The 24,574-nt window shown below is 53.4% G+C and overlaps 1 protein-coding gene across 1 annotated transcript in view; it reads right to left on the bottom strand.

Moving 5' to 3' along the window:
• Positions 1-9,531: 9,531 nt before the first annotated feature.
• LOC144726749 (protein patched homolog 1-like) overlaps positions 9,532-24,574 on the bottom strand; it is a 50,849-nt gene continuing 35,806 nt past the window's right edge. The window contains exons 18-23 of the mRNA XM_078605616.1: positions 23,478-23,758; positions 19,635-19,772; positions 18,915-19,057; positions 13,454-13,553; positions 12,766-13,029; positions 9,532-12,303 (exon numbers count right to left, since the gene is read on the bottom strand). Of these exons, the coding sequence (XP_078461742.1) occupies positions 11,614-12,303; positions 12,766-13,029; positions 13,454-13,553; positions 18,915-19,057; positions 19,635-19,772; positions 23,478-23,758 (1,616 nt within the window). The 3' untranslated portion in view covers positions 9,532-11,613. The remainder of the gene's footprint in view (positions 12,304-12,765; positions 13,030-13,453; positions 13,554-18,914; positions 19,058-19,634; positions 19,773-23,477; positions 23,759-24,574) is intronic.

Genomic DNA, 24,574 nt, shown 5'->3' with positions numbered 1-24,574 from the left:
GCAGCGGCGGCGGAGAGAGAGAGAGGCCGCATTCCTGACATGAAGTGCCCAATGAGGACAATGCGGGCCCACACAGGCGGACGGGCCAGGGGGTCCAGGGCCTGCATTGGGCAGACAAAATCTGCGATTCCAACCAGTTAAACACTATTACACTGTAGCGAGCAACTTCATTCCTGTGAGCCAAGTGCGGAGCCTCATTATCCTGGCCTCGCTCCTCCGCATTCTGCTCCTATTCTGCCTTTCTTTCCATTATTTCCTTGAATTTTTTTTACTTGCGCCGGGGAGTATTTTTTTTTCTTCACCGGGGTATTTTTTTCTCTCTCTCTCTCTCTCTTCGGAGGGATTTTTTTTAAACCCCTGAAAAGGGGCTGGGCCCTCTAATCCCTCCAAACACATGCGCGCGGCCGAGGCAGGCGCACAAAACCCTATTTACGTGGCTCGTAACGAGACCACAAAGCCTCGGCATCGCCGGCTCGCTCGGACCTTTGTGAGCGCTTAAAAAAAACGGGCTAATTTTCTTAGCTTTTTTTCTCCTTTTTACAACGCAGCACAGTTGGAAACACTGTCGTGGGAATTCAACAAATTTAAAACACAAAACAAATCGGGCAACTTAAAAGGAGGGGGGGGGCAAAGGGGGGGGGGGCGGTGAGTAGGAGTTGTGTGTGTGTGGGGGGGGGGTACGGACAGACAGAAAAGCGAAGTTGATTTTTTATTAAAAAATAAATAAATGAACGTTTGGTTACATTGAGGGGTGGACCATCCCGCATGCACTGACACAATCAGATGCTGCGCTATGTTTGGTCGGAGCGGCAGCCGAGATTTGGAGGGCAGTCACTGGGACAACGCATTGGGGCACGCGGTTCTGCTTAACTGGAGATGCACACGCACACGCGCGCTTACCGAGTGCTCGGTCAGTCCTCTCCACATGATGGGTTCGGCTCTAATTCCCCTGTGCCCCGTGTGTCCACATTTCCTGGGCTTCCGTGAATAAATAGGACATACAACGCAGGATGATTTCGTTCGCGGTGAAGAGATAAATATATCTTCTTGGTTCTTTCGGTAAAGTCACGTAGAATGGAAATAATAAAATAATAAAAAATAAAACATTATAAAATAACAGGTCTGTCGAGAAGACAGACTCTGTCTTGCGTTGTGGCTGAAACGTCGTGAGAATTATTTTATTATGTTTTTTTATTATTTTATTATTTCCATTCTACGTGACTTTACCGAAATAACCAAGAAGATGAATCCCTGCAGTCACGAAAGCTTTCAATCGAGAGATAAATATATTTGCGGAAGAGAAACACAACTGGAATAGAGTACAGTTAGGTTTTAAATCGTGTCTGTATCGGAGCCCCCCCTTGCTCTGTGCAGAACAAGTCGGCAAAGCAATTTTATACTTTGAGTGTTTGAGTCGCTCATGGGCAGAGTGAGACAGAAGGAAGGTTGTCCGGAGCCTGGACTTGAACAGGGTCAGGGAGTTGACAGCACGGGTGGCTGGGGTGAGGCAGCTCCAGACACGGGGGGTGGGGGGCAGAGGATAATAAGTGGCATGGATAACACATCACGGATAACACATCCTGGATAGCATATCACGGATAACACATCATGGATAATACATCATACCGCAGCGTGTACACCCTGGATTTTGATAGCGGGTTGGGATCAAATTTAAATGTATAATCAACGCACGTTTTTAGTATTTGGCTGCTATAAATGTCCACATGATAAGCCACTTGGGTTGAGATATCATGTGTGGCCAGGTGGCTTCTGAAAAAGAGATTTAAAGGTCGGTGGGCCTTACCTGCTGAAATAAAATAAAAAGTTTAGTTTAGTTAAGAAAAAAAGCGAGTCGGAGTGCTTTTTGAACCTGAACTTGAAAATGAAAAAAAATCTCAATGTCCATCAAGGAAGTAATTAGGAAGCCATTTGGAGCATCCATAAAAGCACGTGTTGCAACTAAACGTGAAACACGAATACGCAGAGCCACGAACAGCAGCTCACCGGCCATCAAAGGAGCTGCGAGGCGATCGCCACCGCCCCCTGTCCTCTATGCGAGTCGTATACGTCTTTTGAAAGAACGTTACCTATTTTTTCTGAATCCATCTCATAAATATTTTTTCTTACGAACATCGAAGCGCATTTTAACAGCACGTCCACCCAGCGAGTGTCCACCCGCGCTCTTCGCTCGGCCACCGTGAACGGGCAACGATACATGTTCGTGACGCGGCTCTTGGCCCGCCAGGACGCGGTGAAAACACCACCATCGACCACCCTCGATTTCTTGTGTTTCCGTAGACAGCGAGGACGTGTGGATCAGAAGCACGAAGATTACACCGAGAGGCAGGGATAATAATAAGAAGAGCACGTGGTTCATCAAGTCAAGGATACCGTAGTGACAAAAAGACAAGTGGGGTTTGAGCGGGACACCTTATTGGCGAGGAGGAGAAGATGAGACTGTTGGTGGAACTGACACCACAGGAGAGAATGCGCCCGAGAGAGGGTGACCACCACAGAGTGTGGGGTGACGAGGTCGGCTCACGCGTGGGAGCGAGACGGATCGTGGCATCGCGTCGTCTTGACGGACGACGAGGGCACGCCGATGGGACACGGCTCGCGATGACGACGATGGAAGCGCTCCACGCCTCATCACGATTCGGTGCTCACTCAAACATTTTGCGGAGCTCTCAAGCTGGGGAGAGGGGCGATGCACAAGTTTAGCCAGAGGGTGGCGTGCGATTGACTGGCATGAGTGTGAGACCAGCAACGAGAGACGGGAATCAATCGTCCCTGCATACAAACGTATCGATTGTTGATGGTCACCGGGTGGCTCTGGAGTTGGACTGCTGAGATCCTGGGTTCGTTCCAGGATTCAGCCACATGTGATTAATTGCCGTGTGACAAACGCTCTCTCCCTGGTGTGGACAAAGAGGCGAAGTGACATCAGAAGCAGTTCTGTGGCCTCATCTTTCCAGAGCCATTCTCTGAGATACGCTCAAGTCTCAAGTTTCTTTTGTTTAGCCTCACTCCGTGAGGTTCAGATGGGTCCAGTGTTTGTGAAATTAAGCTCCAAATTCCTACAATCTGGTACTGCAATCCCAGAACGTGTGCCTCGGAAATTCAACAACATTAGTCAATAGTATTGCCCTCAGGAGGGAAAAAATAATAATTAAAGGCAATGTTTAGGCTTATGGCTCTCCTCTCTGCTATGAAGAAGAGCCATTGCCCAAATTGTCACCTATAATACATGTTTTACTCTTTGCGGCAGTGTTATTAATAAATGCATTCTATTTTCTTTGCGTGGGCGTATATACACCACTGCCCACGCACATGTCACAACATATTCTCGTTGGACTCTGTCTCAAATGTGACGATCGGAGAGGCTACATCCGGTGCCTGGCCTCAGTCCGGCCGATCGCAGGGGGCAGGGTCTGGGCGCAGCTCCAGGACTTGACCCGGGAGCTCTGGAGGACCCACGAGGGAGCGTTTGGCTGCGCCGCGCGATTTTTGCCAAATTCCACAAAAGCGCGTAAACGACCGCGTGTTTTTAAACAGCGCCGAAATTCCAGGCCGTATGAGCGCATTTCAGAATTTCCAAAATGTGGGGCCGGCGCGTGTGGGAAATGAGCGCTCCCCTTCTAAAGCCGAGCGGGGGGTGGGGGGGGGAGCAAAAGTACAAACTCAAATATGCATCTGATAACTCGATCCGGCATTTAAGCCTTTACCACACGCGTATTTATTTGCCGTGCAAAGCCACTGTGCGCACAATCAGAACGATGAGAAATGGGCCCCCACTTACTTACACGAGCGCAAATATTTCACCTACTTATTTGCTGCGTTCGAAATTCATTCGAAAACATTAAAAGGCGTTTAAACATTTTGTGTTGCTCGTGAGTGAGGCGTGGTTTCATATGGAGCTTTCGATCATGGAAATTGATTTTTCAAAATGTAATTATACATCACTCATTCTCGTAAAATGAAAACTGTAAACCCCATTGATGGAATGGAGCAGTGATGGCGTGGTGTCGTGGTATGCGCACTGCACTACGACCCTGCCAACCTAAAGTTCGATTTCCAGCCATGGCTGATATCTGAACCGGTCTAGGGCCCTAATTGATCAACTTGTACTGAGCAGCGTGGTGAAACGTGGTCAAACAACCACCGTGACCAACACAGTATGGTGGGAGGCCTTCATCCAACAGTGGAGTGACAAAGCTCTTGTAATAAACGTGCCAATGGAGCGGGGGACTACATTGCAAGTTTTTTTCGGTGATATTGAGCGAGGGAGAAATGGCAAAATATTTTTGAGACGCATCCACATTTTTTTTTATGAAACGGCAAAACACAAAACCTTGGTGATTTTTCCGGTGGTATTTGGTGGTGGTGGTTGATGACATCGGCATTATTTTTTGCCAGAAAAAAAAACTACAAATATTTTGCGCAGGTCACTCCGGGGCTCTGGGCACGGCATCCACCGCTCGTGAAACCTGTCGAAGTGGCTTGATGAGATTATCGTCCGTAACGCGGCTTTTGCCAAGAACGCAACGTTCATTTGTTGAATGAAAAAAAAGAATAGTCATTTTAATTGGTGGAAAAGGTGGTGCGTGCGCTCAAGGCCCGTAATGAACGTTTCTGCAAAAGGGAAATCGCATTATGATGCCGATTCATGGCTTCCTTTCAGTGGAGGGCATATTTCCCGTTCCGCAAAGTCCTTGTGCCTGCCTGGTCACTAAATTAACTTAGCCGCAAATTCAATTATCGGCAGCCTCCTGCTTTGGCTTGAGTGGAGGTCCGTTTACCTTTTCCAGAAGCCGAATTTCTCCTTTAAAAAAAAATCACAAGCGAGGGTGATAATGTGATTTGCGCCCAATTGGAAACCCAACGCTGGGAAACAAGGGGACTAAAGACACAGAGTCGCACAGACATGAACGTTGATGGGACCGAACCGCGGGTGTGGGTCACGCTGGGTCTCTTCCTGTGGATCTGGTGGGAGTCAAATAGCGTTACAATCCCTCGGCCCTAGCAAACCTTCTGCAAACCAACAATCCTGCTCGTCAGCAGAGTGTGGGCCTTCTCCTCCTACACGCCGCTTACGCGTTGGCTCCGTGTAACAACTTACAAAGGCCGCGTAGCTTTCACGTCATTCTTCGGACAACGCGATGACGCGGGTGTGGCGACAGGCGGACCGTGTCCACGTTTATCATCCCCCACGCGGCGGCCCCGTCACACGCGTGATGACGCACCAGACGTGCTGTGCCCGCGCTCCCGTGCAGTTTTTCTTTTGTTCCAGGCAAACGTTGTCCCCCCCCCCTGCCCAAAATAAGCCAGTGGAGGATATGTCACGTGCCCATGGCAAGGGGTTTCAACGGTGATGTTTAGTCTTCTTGGTTCTTTCGGTAAAGTCACGTAGAAGGGAAATAATAAAATAATACAAATAATACAAATAAAACATAAAATAATTCTCACGACGTTTCGGCCACAACGCAAGCAGCCGTCCTCAGGTGAAGAACAGACCAGTTTTTCCCCTGAGGACGGCTTCTACATGACTTTACCGAAAGAACCAAGAAGATTAATCCCTGCAGTCACGAAAGCTTTAAATCGGTGATGTTTAGCTTGGGCGGTGGTGGCGCACGTCTGTAACATCAGCACTGTGGAGGCAGCTTGGGTTGGTGTAAACTCCTTTCCTGCGGTGGCGTCTAAGAAGGAGCCATTCCCCGGTTTTACCAGCAGAAGGGAAGTACAACAAATGTGGAGTCCATCTGTTCCATCTGTGCGGGATACAGTATTTCCCCCTCGCATGCGGAGGTTTTCTCCGGGTGCTCCGGTTTCTTCCAACACGTAAACACTCATTGAATGGCTAATAACGCCTTCATTTATATAGGGAGAGGAACGCAGAGCTTGGAGTTGAATTTTACGCAGGTTCACCACCTTCCTGCGGCTTTTCCGGCTCTTTTGTGATTCCTTCTCACGCCCGAGTCGTTCTCTCTTTTGGAGAACGAGTGGATATATACTTTTTTATTTTATTTAACCAGGTAAGGCCCACTGAGCTATTTCGCTCTTTTTCAAAATCGACCTGGCCACAAATGATAGCTCAATGAAATGGCATATCACGTAGAAATGTATAGCAGCCAAATACTCTAAACGTGCGTTGATTCTAAATTTCAATCTGATCCCAATCCGCTTTCAATAAATATCCAGGGTGCACACACTGTGGCGTGATATCCACGTCACTCATTATCATCTGCCCCCTCCCCCCCTTCTGCGTCTGGAACTGCCTCACCTTGCACGTTTCTAAATTTAGGGAAAAACCGGAGGAACCGGATAAACACGTTCCTTCGGAGTGGGCAGGTAGGAACTTGGTTGGACAGCGCATTCGTGCACGACAGAGAGACAAATAATCCCTGGTGGGCAGTGTGGAACCTGTTGTTCCTACCTGTGTACAAGATAACTTGACTTGAGGTAGCCAGGCAGACAGCCAGGTAGCCAGCCCCCTTAACTATCGGCCCCTCCCCCTTGCTTAAGCACCTCCCCTTACCCCCCCCCCTCCCTTAGGCCCCTCCCCTGGCCACCCCCCCATATCCTCAGGCCCCTCCCCTGACCCCACTTCCCTTAGGCCCCTCCCCTGACCACCTCCATATCCTTAGGCCCCTCCCCTGACCCCCCCTCCCTTAGGCCCCTCCTCTGATCCCCCCCTCAGGCCCCTCTCCTGACTCCCCCCTTCCTTAGGCCCCTCCCCTGACCCTCCTCCCTTAGGCACCTCCCCTCTCCGTACCCGGCAGTAGGTCTCCACCAATCAAAGAGCTGTGTGTATTATATATTTATTTATGCACGACAGACAGACAGGCAGTCAGACAGACAGACAACTAAATAATCCCTGGTGGGCAGTGTGGAACATTGTTCCTCCCTGTAAAAATAGACGTGACTACGCGGAGAACATGAAAATTACAAATATACAGCAGGTGTCAGGGTCGGGATCGAACCCACGACTTCCTGTACATCAGGCGAGGGAGTTAACATCTCCTCGCCATATTCTTGGTTCTTTCGGTAAAGTCACGTAGATCGACGGTGGAGGTTGACAAGAAAAAACACAAATCAAGTCCTGACCCAAAGCGGTTGATGACATCTTTCCAATGATTGCTGAGTTTATAACCGTCGTCTCGGTTGAAATTGTGTCTGTGTCTGCATATATAGATGGCTTCGTGAACGAATCTTTGTTGATAGCCATTCGGCTTGCAAAGTAACATCATCTTAGAGAAATCAATTTCACGTGAGCCAGCCGCATTAAGGTAATGATCAGCCACGGCAGAAGTATTGGTCCTGCCGTGTTTCAGCTCTACCTTGTGTTCACGAACAAGGTCCGAGACATGTCGTTTTAGTCACCACGGATATCGCATGGCGGCGGCGGCGCGTCTCAGCTTGAGATCCCCACAACACAATCCTCGTCCGTCCGCTCTTCGGCTCCTCACCATCAATAGTTTTACCGACGCCGTTCGCTCGAGGAGGAATGTAAATCACAAACGCTGTCTGTTTGGGCTCTCTACGCGGGTTATTTAAAAGGTAGGAATGTCAGCTCACGGCAACGTTGAGCAGACCCACACAAACGTGAATCTCTCTGTAACAGTTAACTATACCAGGCCCATTCCCTATTAAACGATATAAACGGGCGCTCTTGTTGGCTGTGAGAGCCAAGGCAAGTCCCTCAGTCTAATATGAATGAAGTAATGCGTTGCAGCGCTTTGTCAGCCTACCTGACTACATGAAGAAGTTGTTCGAGCATGCTTCAACTACAGTGGTCAGTGCGGGTTAATACAGGCGGGGAACATATACAGATCATGGTGCAGTCCAACAATGGTATTTTGCTGCCCTGCCCTCTGATGATGATGGCAATCTCACACCGGCACGAGGCAATCTCAAGTTTTGTTACCCCCCCACCTCCCCAAGCATGCATTCCTCTTCGCTAATCAATCCATTCCAGGTGAAGATTGTCATTGGTTTCACATTGGTCGAACATTATGGTGAATATAGCGGCCTCTAGTGGCTGCAGAGATCACGTGAACCCATTCCATTCCATACAATTTAAACGAAGCAAAGGTAACAGCTGGGAAAGTGAATTCATCCAGGAGTGGATTGATCATGGTGATCGCTGATGATTCCCGGATCCGGGAAGCCGTCTCGAAGGGAGCCACAAACTCCACGTTTCACTCACCTGAGCTTGCGTGGGGTGGTGACCATCAACTTCCGTTGGCGGCCCTGGGGAAGTGGTGGAAATTCCACGTTCACCAGAGGAAGAAAACATTTGACTTGACGCTGCACAAAGCGCTCACGTGTGTCCGTCGGGAAGGCTGGCAGGTTTTGTAATGTACACTTGAATCTGTAAAATATGTGTATGTAACGTATATTATATATACACACACTTTCTCGCTCCTTCAGGGCTCCCAACGAGCAAACTGCCACCTTCTACCCACAATGCCCCCTCACCCTCGAATTAATATCACCCATAATGCTCTTTGCATTATGGAGGAGCGGTGGCGCAGTGGTTAGTGTACCGAGGTGTAAATCCGATTACTTGATCTCGAATCCCGGCCACGGCTAGCATCAGTGGCAAGTTAATATGTGAACCGTTCCTGGGCTTCCCCACTTCAACAACATGCATTGACCATCGTGGTGAAGTATGGTCAAACAACCCCAACGACTGGCACTGCGCAGAAAAGCCTTCTCCCAGCAGTGGACTAATGAGATGTAAATAATGTTATATTTGGTATTGACAATACAGAACTCTCTTATCGATAGTGCCCTCTCACCCACCGTGTTACAGGGTTGCCCTCCTGCATGTTCACATGCGGTATCAGCGAGACAATTCACGCACTGCCCGGGTCAGTGACTGGAGGCTCAACAAGGTGTCTCAACTAAAACTAAAGTATTTTTATTTTTTATTTCACAAGGCAAAGTCCACCGAGCTGTGTTGCTCTTTTTCAGAAGCGACCTGGCCATCACGAATGACAGCAGCTCAACGAAGTGGCTCGTCGTCACGTCAACATTTCTAGCAGCCGAATGCTCGAAACGCGACGTTGTTTCTAAATGTGGAGGGAACAAAAAACCGGAGGACCCGGAGTTCAAGTCCACGCGACCACCACTCGGAGGTGCGATTGTTCAAACATTGTCTAGACACGTATAGTACAGCCGTTTTGCTGGATGAGGGTCTCCACACGCCGAGGGTTTATTTGACCATACTTCACCACCCTGGTCAGTGAGGGTCGGTGTGAGAGCCAGGAGCATAGACGGGGGAGTATTAAAGTATGGTACAATAGATGTTGCTGTACTGCCCTCCTCTGCACAGGCTCGCAGATGCCTATGACAACCCAGCGTGCATGGCGGTCGCCCATCCAAGCACGTCACGGGCTCAACCCCGCTTAGCTTCCCAGAGTTGACGAGCTCAGGGCGAATTCTCGGGTGAGTTGGTCACGGGCCAGACTGCTTATCCAGCGTGAACAACCGTGGCTGGGGAAATCAAGGACCATGGGAACAGAGAAGTCATGTTTAATATTTCTTCATGTTTATTAGTTAGACCATTTACTATCGACATTTGAATATTAATATTCATTATACATTCTTATCAACAAATAAAACAAACCGTTGCATCATGTTTTCAGAGCTGTAGAGGTATCACTGGGTCTCCATTGTGGGATTCGGAAATGTCAAAACCTTTAATATCCCATTATAATAAAATAAAAAAGCTTCAACAGTCAACATTTAATTATTCTCCCCCCCCCCCCCCCCGCAGGACATGGCAGTACAAAGTTACACATGCACAAGGCGATCCGCTCACAGACATCCCGAGGATTTATAGCGGCTATCTTCTCACTCTCCTCTCTCGACAGGTTACGGAATATCGTGGCGACGGCGGTGGCGGCCACGTCTTGTTGCGGCGAGGGAGAGAAGGGGCGTGCGTTAGAATGTTCGGCGTTAGAATGTTCAACCATTGAGATTGGTTGGACACGCGCAGAGGCCTTGGAAATGCGCTGCTGTTCTCCCTACAATTCATCATGGGGTATCCATCAGCGAATCGCCCTGCATGTCTGGTGTCGAACGTAACAGTGACATTTGTATTTAAAATGTAAAAAAAAAACTCTTTTAAAATAAACTTTTGTCATCAGCTGTCAGCTAATCTGTACATGCACTACAAAAATAGATTTCTCATATAAATAACTTACGTGCCTTATCAACACAAACTCCCAGCACATCGCACATGGCAAATAATAATAATAATATCGACCGTCTAGCGTAAAACTTTTGTATTTTCTCAGTAATATATCAAAAATCCGCAAAGTAACCAGTCACATAAAAACTATACATTTGATATTTACCATTAGTTTGCTCAAACACTATGCACTCAACTCAAGAGGAGCATATTAATCTGGAGGCTGAGAAACGGTTAAGTAGAAGATAACACAAGTGTCCCTGATATGTGGTACAAAAGAAGGCGACGTGGGGGCCAAACTTTCAAACGAAAAACCGATTTGCGGAGGTTTGCTCTGCGTTGTCGTATTTAGAACTCGCCATGCTCTTGGCAAAGTCGTATATATATAACTTTTTATATTTTTTTGGTCGTTTGAAGCTTTGGTCCCAGGTGCCGCCGCAAGCGATATGGCAATGCCATTATTTTGTTCTGCAAAGTAATTTAAATTTTTATTTACTTATTATCTTTAATTAACTTTGAACAATATAATAAATATTCCAAAAATACAACTTTTTTTTTCTATATACGTTTTCGCTGTGTCCGATAGCAAGCTCCCCGTTGCGTCGCGTGCACAGGGGGGGGGGAAGGGGTGTGGGGGTGGCCGATATCAGAACAATGCCTTCCCTCTTCGTACAAAAAATAGACTTTTATTAAATTACGACGGAGGCAGCGCTGCCTGGCCACAGGCGTTCAGTGATGGACAATTTACTGCTACTACTGGGTTAGCACCAAACGGAGAAGCCCCTCTCTCGCACAGAACGGGACGCGGGCACACACACACACTGAATTCGTTTCCATTATAAACACGATACATTACTTTTATTTCCCTTTATTTATTATTAAACTAATGAACCTTTTTTTTGTTTAATTTTTTGAAACTTTTTCTTTTTTTGCATAGAATAAAATTTTGCCAGCAAGGTTTAAATACATTATTAATAAACTATGGTACAGAAAACAGCAGCAGGACTTCTCCAACGCGCTAAGAAGCATCTGTGTAAGAAAATAGTTACACTTATCATCCGTACATGCGGTCGTACAATATTTATAGTCTTAGAGCAAATCGATAGAGACGATAAAACAACGACTCAACGTTTGCCCAAGTGTGTGCTGTACAGATTATTTTACACGCTCGTGTTTACATCATTAAATAATCTTCGCGACGAGGAGTGTGTGTGTTTGCGTGGCGTGTGCGTGGGTGCGTTACAGTCTACGTCTATCGAGCGCGCCGCCAAAACGGCGCTCCGACCGACGCTTCGTCCGTCTCTCGCCCCATAGTCCGCGCGCGACCAGCGGAGTGGACGCAAAAAATATCGCCGGCGGCGGTGGTTGGCGCTTCCGGCGGAGCTCGCGTCTGCGGGTCTCCCGACACGCGTCGTTCAAAACGCGCCGGCGGGGCCGTGCACGCGCGGCGCGATGCACTCCAGGTCCTCCACGCGTAACGAGTCGCGGTCCTCGTGCCCGTCCGGCGTTCCCGGAAGTCCGGGCGACCCCGGCGAGCCGGGCCGCGCCGCCTCCGGCGAGTCTGGGAAGCAGCCCTCGTCGCTGTCGTCGTACGCCGCGTGCGCGTAGCCCTCAAACGGGTTCGTCCTCACTTTGCAGCCCGGCGCCCTTCGGCCTTCCCCGGCCGCGGCCGCCGCCGCCGCCGCCGCGGCCACGGCCGCCCCCAGCGGCGCGCCCGGCATGCCCCCCGTGATGGCGACCGTCACCGAGGTGGTGGCCGTCACCGTGGGGATGACCCCGCAGCAGCCGGGCGGCGCCGGCGCTTGAGTCCTGCGCGGCTCGCGGGCCGCGGGGTCGCCCGACCGCGGGCGGCGCTGCCGGCGGTAGTGGTGCTGGTGCGGGTGGATGTGCTGTTGCTGCTGCTGCCACTGCTGCTGCTGCTGCCACTGTTGCTGCTGCTGCTGCTGCCACTGTTGCTGTTGGTGGCTCTGGTTGCGGAGGTTCTCCTGTGCTTCGCGGCTGCGGGCGGAGTGTAGCTGGTGAGCGGAGGCGCCGCCGTTGTGCCGGTGCGGCTCCTGCAGGATGTCCTGGGCGCCGTCGGCGTCTGGGAGTTTGACTTGCATCAGCTGTGGAGACAAAGACGGCGGACGGGCGACCGTGAGACTCTCGAACATCCTCCAGAGCGCTCGACAAAGCCGTCCAGACGCCTCGCCAGAACAGGGGTCGTATCGCAAGTCCATGCTTACCATTCGTAATGAGGTCAAGGGACTGATTCAGCAACACAAAAGGACATCACGATTCGAGTTGAAGCAATAGGCCCTGTGCTTTTGAGCAGCTCTTTAGGTAACGACCGCACGTGCGGCATTAACGTGCCGTGTGCGCGACACGCACGGGCCGGGTTGTTGTTGGTTTCGTGAGTACATCGCTTCTCACGGCCGTATTCACGCGCTGCGTCGTCCACCCGGCACGGCCGTGCTTCGCGATAACGAAGCCACTCGGCGCACGAAAACTGCCTCGCGGGTTTCCGTGCGCACGTGCACCTAGGCCGGCGCCGCGTGCGTGTGCATGAGCGACGAGCGGGTACGTACGCTCACGCGGGGCGCAAAGCCGCTGTCCGAGGCTTCCACCATGACGTGCGGGAGCGGCAGGGCGGCCGCCGGCGCTCCTGCGTGGCCGGCGCGCTCGCAGTACGGCCGCAGCTCCTCGCCCGTCTCCTCCGTCCCGGCGCGCGGGGCCTCGGGGCCATCGAGGTAGCGCAGGCTCGCCGCGTAGGCCGCGCAGCGGCACGCGGGCCGCGCAGACGGGGGGGGAGGCGCGTCCACTCGTACTCCGCCCGCCCGCTTGCGCGCGGCCTGTGGGTACGCACACGCACCATTCGCACTGTTAGTCCGCGAAGATATCAAAAGTGATAAAGATAACGTTTTCTCCGAGCGGAGATGCACGTTTCTTGCGCCTCGCTGACCGAGCACAGTGCACGCTGGGGGAAGCTTGTTTTTCGTGGGGACGGGAGCCTTACTCCGATGGCAAAGTGGTCGCTCGGACTGAGAGTGTGGAACAGCCTGCCTTCCGCTAATTAGACAAATTAAATTTCCTCCCCCACTGGTATTTACCGTTTAAGGAACCAGAATTTCCTTCAAAATGATCACAACAAAGGCCGCTTGTTTGCACTCGAAGCAAGCAAAAAAATGCTTCGGCACGCAGGAATGGGAGTTGGGCGCCGAGTGCCTGATGAGCTACAAGGCGGGCGAAGCCGCTGGTGCGCGGGGAGCATCTTGCCTGGGAGGGAGGGCCCAGCACGGAGAGCAGCACGGGCAGCAGCACGAGTCCGTTGAGAACGCCGAGCAGGGTCATGATTGTGAGCACGCCGAAGAAATATCTGCATTCGCACAGCGGAGGGGAAACGCACGCGGTCAAGAATTGAACGGATCGAGCGGCTTGAAAATGTCGTGCCCGCGCGGGAGCCCCGTGCACGAAACCACCTTTGTTTTTAATTTTCACGCGAAGCCAGACAAATAAAAATACATCGTGAAAAAGTTTAAAAGTAAAACAGCGACTCCAGAATTGGCCTTTTTGACGGTATGTCCTGAACTTCATGGAACATTAGCGGGTAATCACTTGCAGACCTCTGAGCAATGCAGCATTGGTGCCTCCCGCACCTTACCGCCACACCACCACCATCACCACCATCACCACCACCATCATCACCACCACCACCATCACCACCACCACCATCACCACCACCACCATCACCACCACCACCACCATCACCACCACCACCACCACCATCACCACCACCACCATCACCACCATCATCACCACCACCACCACCACCACCATCACCACCACCATCACCACCACCACCATCACCACCACCACCATCACCACCACCATCACCACCACCACCATCACCACCACCATCACCACCACCACCATCACCACCACCACCATCACCACCATCACCACCATCACCACCACCACCACCATCACCACCACCATCACCACCACCACCACCACCATCACCACCACCATCACCACCACCATCACCACCACCATCACCACCACCATCACCACCACCACCACACGTCGCAATGCTCACCCCCCCCTCTCTGCCCCCCGCCCACCATGAGACACACCACAACACACGCAATGCAGCGCTCGCACACAACGCCCTACCACACAATCATCAAACAAAAGCAAAGATACCCCCCCCGTATAGCCTTAACAGACTCTTGAGGCAAGTGCTGTATCTTCTTGGTTCTTTCGGTAAAGTCACGTAGAAGGGAAGTAATAAAATAATAAAAATAAAACATAATAAAATAAAAGAACCAAGAAGATGAATCCCTGCAGTCACGAAAGCTTTAAATCGCAAGTGCTATAAGCGAGCACCAATGAAGGCCGGCACAGCGCACGAGGTTGTGGGAGGTAAGCACCAAGCCCGGCCGCCTTTGTCTCCCTAGTGGCGATGTTTAAACACACCCATGTACTTATTTGAGGCTGAGTCGACGTAGGGGAGGCCCAGGACCAGTTCAGATAATTTATATAATCGTCACTGGTGTTAGCTGCGAGCGGGAAACTGAACTCGTGTCGCCAAGTTCGTAGCGCAGTGCTACACTACCGCTCACCACAACAAACACACGCAACACAGAGCCACATCACAATTGTCTCGTCACCCACAGCTGCCACCAAAAACGAGCACTGCCCTGCACCCTACCTAGAACAGAGAGATACTTTTTTTTTACGAATTCGCCACGCACTCCGCGTGGCTTGGGCCACGCTCCCTGGACGTTGATCAACTGTGTCTCGCTACTCGCCGTGTCTGGCTGATCCCCGGGCCTCTCGGGAGGCCGTCGCTGCTCTGGCACCCTGCCCACGTCTTGCAGCGGCTCGGCCCGCAGCTGAGGTCTGCCCGCGTTTGCTCGCGAGAGAGCGGGCGAGTGGAGTCAGTCGAGAGTGTGTGTGTGAGAGCGAGCGCATCTGTGCGATATCAGCCCGCTCCCCTCCCTGCAGCGGGCAGGCATGTTTATTTTACTAGGCCGGAGGATAAGCAATCTCTGCGGCACAAATCCACAACCGGAAAAAAAAGTAAGGAATGGGAGGGCAGCGACCACGGGAGGTTACGCAGGTTAAAGCATAAATAAGCCGAGCGCTTTTTATATCTTTCATCCTTGAAGCCACAAATATCATAGTTACCGGAATGCCACCGTGGTCGAGATGGGCTCAACAATCAGCGCGTCTCTTTGGGTGTTCGTCTTCGCTGGGTAACCGTGAGCCAAGCATTGGAATTCGCACACCAATGACCCCGACGGCTACTTCCCCAGAGCACCGCTGACCTACGAAGGAGTACTCTTAATTTATCAACCTTGCCACGGGCTACGAACCGAAACTCGCCACCTTGAAATCCGGCAAACCTTACCCAACTCCCTATGGCCACCCACCCAGAATAGTCGCCTGTGCACGCGACGATTCACTGCAGTGACCGATTGGAGAGCATGGACGGTGGTGTTCGGCAAGTGACCAAACCGAGGCGTGCACCCCCCCCCTTCAACCGAGTGCCGAAGGCGGGGAGAGCGTTGCGGGGAAAGAGCGAATCCCACAAATGCTTTGTTTATGACGGTGGGGCCCGGGCTCTGGACTAAATATTTACACACACTTGTTTGGATTAGTTTCTAGGCCTCTGGAGTTCATCCAGCGCCTCAATAAACAAGCCTTCACTTACCAAGAACATTCTTACGGCTGCCCCCCGCCCGCCCGACCCGACCCCCACCACCGCACCCTGCGCGTCTCTCCCTCGCCTGCCTCACCAAACAAACTGTTATTAAAATTCTAAATCATTTCTGAAATGTAAGGATGCCTTAATTCCTGGCTCTCGCAGCCCCCGCGTGGCATTTGGCAGCAGGATTGTGCGGAGGGGGGGGGCGGGGGGGGCCCGCGGGTTGGTGCGCGGGGGGGGTCAGGGGGTCACCGCTTGGCTGGACACCGCTTGGTGTGCGCGGGCCTCATCTCCCCCCCCCCCTCTGCTCTGCTCGTTCGCTCGGTGGAGTCCACGGTGGGAATTTGCTTACGTTTTTTTTGGAGACCAGCGAATGTCTCTGAAGGACAGCGAAGTTTCCTGGAGTTGATGAATTTGTGGTTTAAAATTGTTTTTAAAGAATCTGTTCACGCGGAGTCGTGAAAGCGCGCGGGGTAACCAGGGCAGATGGGCACCACCAGCACCGGTGCCGCCGGTAATCACCCCGTGACAACGCGGGAGCTTTGCGCGAGTTCCAGTCGCTCAAAACAAAATCTCCAAATACAACTTAAATCGATGCCGTGTGGGTTTCCACAAAAGCGTTTTTTTAATCGTCGGAAGCATTAATACGACTTATCGTTGCCCCCAGGTTACAGATGGACGGGACAGAGCGAACGCCTGAACACTCTCAACCCCCCGGTTGGAAAGCGTTACGCAAAAAAAACACATCGGTGGGGGTGGTGGAGGGGGTCTATCACACCGGCGTGCCTTAACCCCCAAACCTCGCTCCACCCATCGGCACCCAGCGTGGGGCCCCACACGCCATGGGGGATGGCGGGGGGTGGTGGAAGGGGGGGGACCCCCCTGCGAGCGGGCGGCCCTAACCCGTCCGGCTAATGTGTGAAACAAACGGGCGCCGCGTTTGCGTTTAGTGCCGCATGGCGAGGTAGGGGGCCCACCCCGCCCCACCCCGCCCCCCCCCCCCCCCGTTGCCCTTCGTGGGCGAGCACGCTGGGGCCCCCGGCTGTTCGTTTGCTTCCCTCGGGCTCCGCAGGGCAACGCGACAAGTCGGAGATACGCCCCGGCAGCTGCGCCGGACATCACACGCCGAGCCGCGGACGGGGAGGGACACGCGGGGGGGGGGGGGACGTCGGTCGTGGCCCCACGTGGCGGTGCCTCACAGTGGCAGCCGCGGCCGCCACCCAACAGGCAACCCTCGATTTCTCATCAGCGTTGACGAACCACAACACGCACTTACGCATCGTCCATATGCAAGATAAAGATGCCCTGTATAGCTTTAACAGACTGTTTGGGCAAGTGCTGTTAGCGAGCACCTAGGAATGGCGGCACTGTGGCACATGAGCGGGTGGGTGGCCACAACTGCGCCCGGCTGCAAACACGCACACACACAGACCCCCCATGCACACACACAAACACACACACACACAAACCCCCCATGCACACACACAAACACACACACACACACAGACCCCCCATGCACACACACAAACACACACATACACAGACCCCCCATGCACACACCCTACACACAAACACACACAGACACAGACCACATGCTTCCCACACCCACACACACAAAGCCAAAGATCCCCCATACACACGCACCCACACGCACCCTCGAGCCATTGTAAGGCTACACCAACAACGATCCCACACGTGCAGCTAAACGCAGGAAACGTCACGATGGCAGGCAGGGAGGGGGGGCAGTGTTTTTGTAGTTGCTACGCGCAGACAAATTAACGTCCACCCATTACCTCGGCACATCAAACCCTACGCGCGCACGGCGACGCGACCCATTGACCCATGTGAAAAAGAGCTTCATAGCTCATCGGATTCCTCCAGTATAAATACAAATTCTGATTCTGACTGCCGCCGCCGCCGCACGTGGACGCGACGCGGCCCGCGACCGCGTGCCTCTACGCTCGTACGCGGTGTTACATAATCAGAAACAGGATATTTATTTACACTGGAGGAATCCGATGAGCCACAAAGCTATTTTTTCACAGACGTCCCAGCAGTTTCACAGATGTCCACCGCCGGGTTGGAGGACGCCCTTTGGTCGTGCCGTCCGCCGTTTAGATGCTTGTCCCGTGCAACCCGGGGTGAAATGTTTTTAACAGAGGCTCTCTGCGCTTGCCAGGACGCGCGCCGTGATGCGTCTGCCACAGGTGGCTCCTGTCCCTTTGCTTGTTTATTTATTTTACGCAAGCTTCGCGTCCCGTTGCAGACGTGAAAACACTGAACGGAGAAGCCGAGAGGCCCGTGCAGCCTTCCCCCTGAACGTTAGCCACGACCAGTGGGGCTGGCCGCGACGGCGGCGAGGGCCCGGCACGGTCTGAGACGACGGGCGGACGAAGGTCTACTCTGGTTGCAAGTCGCGATTTGTAACCAGAGTCTTCGTTCGCGCCGTACCACGTCGTCACGCTGCCGTCCGCTTTCGCTCTCTGCTCTTTCGCTTCCTTCCTCCTTGTTGTCTCATGGCTGAATAAATAAAATCCTTAAAAAACGCTAAAAACCCTCTTCAACTCGTGGACACTCTGTTTGGGTTCCTCGCTGTTTGTGCCGAGCCCTTGAGACGTGGTTGCATTGTCGACACCCTCGTAAGTCCAAAAATGTGTCGCGTTGGCCCGGCAGTTTGGGGATCATTTGTCAACGAAATATTCCCCAGGTCACTTCTAGACTGGAGTGGGTGGTACTTGACCGGCACACCCCCCCCCCCCCGCCCGCCACCCCCCCAAGCCATGGCGAGGGGAACGCTGCAAGTGGGGCCGAAATATTGTGCAGGTGGGCGAGCTGGAGGGAACCGGGGCTCGTAGGAATTCCTGAACTAGCGCCCACTCCAGCGATCGCCGCAGGTCACTACTTGCAAAACTTACATTCTCCCCGGTCTCTTGAGGTTTCACCCGGCTAAATAAAAATAAAGCAACGCGAAAACAACGCGCCCACCCGCGCACGCGCGCACACGCGGCGTACGGCGTCCTCGCTCACCGGACGATGAAGTCGAACTCGGAGGCGGCGAGCATGACGACGCCCAGGAAGGTGGAGGCGGCGCCGTGGAGGACGGGCACCAGCGTCTTCTCGAGCGCCGCCGCCACGCGCCGGTCGCGGCCGCCCGTCGCGTTCGTGAAGGCCTACGCCGGCGGGGAGGAGGTGGAGGGTGAGGAGGAGGCACGACGGCGCCCGTCACACACGGGGGGGGTGGCCTCCTGGAACGCGCCGTTCGACCCGCACACGCACCTATCCGTTACGACATAGCCGGCTCGCTAGAACAGCCCCTCGCTACGGTCTCCCCTCGGGCGTCGTGCCGACCGCCGTAGCATCTCGCCTTGAGCACCACTCGCACCGAAAGTCTACGTAGGCCGTTACAGCACCAAATCACAACAATTATATCGAACTCTCAGGGCTCGGGAAATCATTGCTAAGCTATGTATGAAGGCACAGGATGCAATTATATTGACGTATTATTGTTGTTATCATTACTTTTTCAGGAGGGTCCTGGCAAGTTTTTGCTGGTAGGGGGCGATGGTTGCATTGCGCAATTCCGATCGAGTAACTTGCGAAAGAAAATTTAATGGAAAACCCCAAATGAGTAAAATACGGTGGTGGAGTGGGGTGAGGGGAAGTCAGAGTAGGGGGCACAGGGCGTGGGGCGGCGGGGGTCGGGGGAAGCAAGCCAGTGAGGGGGGTGGGGGGGGGGCGGGCACTCACCAGCGCGGTGTGCACGGTGAACTCAACGCCGATTCCCACGGAGAGCACGAGGGTCACCACAGGGCTGGCGCTCAGCCTCACGCCCAGGAAGCCCATGACGCCAAAGAGCTCCACCGTCATGGCCGCCAGCACGAGTACCTGGGGCGGAAGAGCAGCACACGGAGCGAGCGGTCAGACGTTGGAGTCGCGGGGACGACGGGGCAGCAGCGACGCGACGGCACATCGGTTAACACCACGGCGACGATACACGCATTGAATCGTGAGAGAATCCGTTACTTTCTGCCTATGCAATTCGATCGCAAATTATTGTATGCTAATCGGGCGAACGGAACTTGTGCACATGAGCACAAGCACAACGAGGGAATTACACGACAACGAAATGGAATCGAGGCCCTGGGTCGTGACAATTCATCGAACTGCTTTGTAGTCCCAGGCTGCGGCCACGTTGCTCTCTCACAGACTGTGGCGGGTCAGTTATTTGACAAGGGCGGACACAGGTAGGGCACGTTGTGCTGAAATCGTCAAGTGTACATGGTCAATAAATGTGAATTGTGTGAAACTCCACTTATTTTAAAACTCGGCCCACCCTCCCCACCCCTGATTCACCATATGAGTCACCCAACAAAATTGGCGCCACCAACGTTTCACCAACGACGACGACGGAAGTGGCCGCGAAACGTCTCGTCTGAACCCATCGACTTGAGCCACTGGGGTCGCATAGGGGTCACGGCGGCCATGCTCATTCCGAGGCGGCTTCACCTCCCAAGAACCCTTTCCCCTCTCCCTGCCACGGCGAGAGCTGCTCACTCACATCGGCCGTCAGCCACATTTTGATGGGGTTTTTTTTTTTACCCCGCGTTGTTTACAAATTAAGAAGGGCCACCTGTTCCTGTCTGAATCTCTCCGCCTCGCCCCACGTGATGGGGGTGGGGGGGTGTGAGGGCCCCTCTCTCTACAGTGGGGTCGTGGGCCAGCAAATGGCCTTTGCAGTTTTACACAGGAGGGGTGGGGGAGTGTGAGGGGGTGTGCGGAAGGAGGGGGAAGTTGGGCATGTGGAGGGGGATGGGTTAAGTGGCGAGGAGGAGGAGGGGAGGGGGTATTCCCTTAACCAATCGGGCCTGCTCCCCGACACAGGCAGGGGCCTTCTGCTGTGCAAAACATGACGAGGAATTGGTCCGGATCTCGCTCCGCATTTTTCTTTCGGGGTCACCAACATCCTCGCCCTCCCCATTCCCACCAACTCACTCACAACTTCAGCCTCCCCCCCCCCCGCCGCCCCCCCATAGTCCCCCCCCCCTCCCCATGGAATATTTAACCCCTGGCACCCGCCCTGACCTCTGCGTGCCCTGTGAGCTCGGGACAGGAGATAGTCGTATGGCAGTAGCAGTGTGCGCTTCCCAACTTCACGCATCGCCGCTGCCCGTTATTCATTTACCAACCCATCTCCTGAGTGTCGGCAATTTCGTTGTAGATTAGCACTGCGGCAAAAGCTCCGGCATCACGGTTACACTTCCACTTCCACCGATGGCCTGCCCAATGTTTGCCGGTTTTCCCATCCGACACTGGACGTCAACAACCCGAGCTGAGTTTTCAAAGCCCTCTCCGGCAGGAATGTCGTTTTTAATTCCACATTTTCAAGGCGCTGTTTAATCCCCCCGATTCCGTTCTCTTAAGCCACTCGCACGCTCAGTTAGCTGCCAGGCCGTGGCATACCAGTGCCATGATGTCACTTCCTGTGTGTGTCCACTACCCCACAAAAACACAAACGACCACCGAAATCCCACACACGCACAGCCCCCTCCCTCCGCTCCCATGCCACACACGCACGCGCCCCCTGTCATCCCACACACACTCGCCCTCCTATTTGACATACACGTGCGCGCACACAAACTTATATTTTTCGTTGCCGCAAACACCTCCCATCCCAAACACACACACACGTGGCCTCTGTCTTCCCACAAACAACCCCCTATTTGACACACACACACGTGCGCGCGATCTCCCACACACACACACCCCGCAGCCTCTCCCATTACTCATACACAGACATACACACACACGCTCTCCTCCTCCCCCCACACACACACATACCCCCTGTTTTATCCCACACACATACACAACCTACCTCATCCCTCATACCTACACAAAGACATCCGCTCTCTCCCATCGCTCGCTCTCACATGCACACACACTCCTATCACACACAACCCTTTTTGTCATCCCACACATGCCTGCATCCTCTCTCTAATAACAAAGACCCCCGTATAGCCATGAACAGGCTGTTGGGGCCAGTGCTGTGGGTAAGTGAGCGCCTATTAAGGCCGACAGCAAACGAGGGGGTGGCATGGCGAGTGCCATGCCCGGGGCCACCTTAGTCTCTCCAAGGATGACATTTACAAGGTGCACCAGGTACTCATTGGAATGGTCGAGTTATCCTAGCAGAGGCCTAGGACAAGTTCCGTTACCGCCAAAGTTGGCTGTTGCTGGGAATTTCAACGCAGATCAGTGGATCTGTAGCACTGCGTGTGAACCACTACTCCCCGTAACACACAAAGACAAATACAAAGATCCCTCATATAGCCGTAACAGACTCTTGGGGCAAGTGCTGTTAGCGAGCACCTATGAAGGCCGGGGGTGGATGGCCAACACGTCCGACTGCCTTTGTCTCCCCAGTGGCGATGTTTACACACCGCACCAGGTACTCATTCAGGCTGAGTCGACCTATGGTAGGTCCAGAACCGGTTCAGATAATCGTCACCGATGTTGGAGTCGAACTCGCGTCTCCGGGTTTGTAGCGCAGCAAGCTAGCCCGCTACACTACCACACACACACACCCACGCACACACTCATGCACACACCCCACCGCCCCCTCTAGACATAAATATGACCTCTTCTTTGGCATGAATTTACAAACAGGAGGAGGAGGGGTTGGGAGGAACGGCTGGAGGGGCGACTGCCTTGGAGAAAACTAACGCGGATCTCCATCTCGACGTCGTCAGAATCGCAACGATAACTCCTCGTGGCACCCACAGCTGTGGCGGACCCCTGGCCAGAAGGAATCATCATAATTTACCCGGCAATGACCAAGAAGTATTAACCGTGCACCCAACGTTAAACCTCCGGGCAGCTTTATGGACTCTTAAGCTTCGTTCGCGAAAAAAGGGAAATTATGCCGCATTTCAACCAGGTAATTGTTTGGAGAAAAAAAGTACCGTTTCCGTGCCACTAAAAAGTGCAAGCTGTAGCAACAAAGGGGGTCACGGGGGGCTCACTGTGGGCTAGCGGCGGTGGCCGGCGAGCAAGGAGAAAGAGAGCGAGAGAGACGTGCAAGGGCTCAACGCTGGTTTTACACAAACACAATCCCTTCGGCTCTGGGTCCTCCCCCCCGTGTCTCAAGGCTGCGCCGTTGAGAGACCATCGCCGTGGTTCATGAGCGGTGCGGATTCCAATAATTTTTTTGTACGAAAAAACCACCAATGCACACGCAACGAAAACAAAACAGCGTGCGAATGAGCCGTCCTGAGCGAGCGTGGATAGACTCGTGCAACTGCCAGACCGCCTCCGAACGGATTAACGCGCCCGGATATTTTCCGATCGAGTGAATTAACACGCAACAGATTTGCATATGAAAAACATACGCTCAGCTGGAAGTGGGCCAGGTGGCACAGGCCTCAGAGAGACACCGAACCGGCGCAGCCGAAAGCCCGAGTTCGAATCTGGCACCGACGACACCGTCGTGCGGGAAGGTGCCGTCCGACGGCGGCGGCAGTTGATCTCCGGCCCGGCGCTCGGCGTTCTGGCCGGGGGCGAGATCGCAACGAGCGGGCCAAGCGGCTGACTCACCACGATGGCGGCCGTCCACGGGCTGAGCAGGCAGGCGGCGGTGACGAGGAAGGCGGCCGCTAGCGCCAGCACCACGGACAGCAGCAGCCACTGGCGCAGGCCGACGTACTGCTCCCAGAAGAGGAAGGGCAGCCCGCTGGGGTAGCAGGGCACCCCGCGCTCGCTGAACTCCTCGGTGATGGCGCGCACCGTCTCGATGACGCTCAGGAAGTCGGGCGTCTCGCGCAGGCCGCCCAGGAAGAAGGAAAAGTGGGTGTACTCGATGGGCGCCGCCGCCTGGACTGCGGTTTGGCACAGGGGAGGGCGGGGACAGGACAAGACGTCGTTAGGGTGTCGTTCCCGAACGTCGCGGGTTATAGAGCAGGCAGACTTGCGTTTGCGTGTCCACGTAAAAAAACTAAAATTGCTTACGGTGAAATTGCTTTGCGTTAAAGCGACGCGGCAATTTATCGTGTTCAAATTTTGTTGAGTTCAAAATGAATCTGCGTCGGTTCGATTACTCCCGACTCAAATAGTCGAGTGACCGATGTGGACACAACAAAGGCGCGGGGGGTCAAGTTGCCTACATTTTTCTTCATTTCACAAAGGCGTTCCCAACTCTCAACTCAAACAAATTAGAGGAGTGGGAAGAGACTCGAGACATTTTTAAAACCCCATGCGATCAGCGTAACTAAGGTTTTTTGTAAATCAAATGTTTACCTCGGTCGAATTTCGTCGTTTGTACATAGGTCATCATCAATGCAATAGGTGCCTGGGTTCATTGCATTCAGGGAGAGGCCTTGCTCATCTCCGAACGAAGAACATCACTCAAGTGAGCGTTGTGACCGACAGACCGACTCGCAACAAAAGATGAAGATATTTGAACACTTTTTTTTTGTCTTGAAACAACTTGATTATTTTACAACACGGCCGCTCAGATCGTCCACGGGCCCCCATCTGGGCGGGCGGGGCGGGGCGGGGCGGGCGGGGCGGTGGGACGCGGTAGCGCAAGAGTCCCTCGGCGTCGCGGCTCTCCTCCCCCGGTGCTGCCGGTGATGGCGCTTTGGAGAGGGATGAAGGATGTGTGCGGTGACGCGAGGAGGCAGTGACCGATGCGG

This window comes from Lampetra planeri, chromosome 24, assembly GCF_965212315.1.
Source record: "Lampetra planeri chromosome 24, kcLamPlan1.2.h2, whole genome shotgun sequence".
Classification (NCBI taxonomy): domain Eukaryota; kingdom Metazoa; phylum Chordata; class Hyperoartia; order Petromyzontiformes; family Petromyzontidae; genus Lampetra; species Lampetra planeri.
The sequence above is the reverse complement of the archived record's forward strand: the minus strand, read 5'-3'. Positions and strand labels throughout refer to the sequence as shown.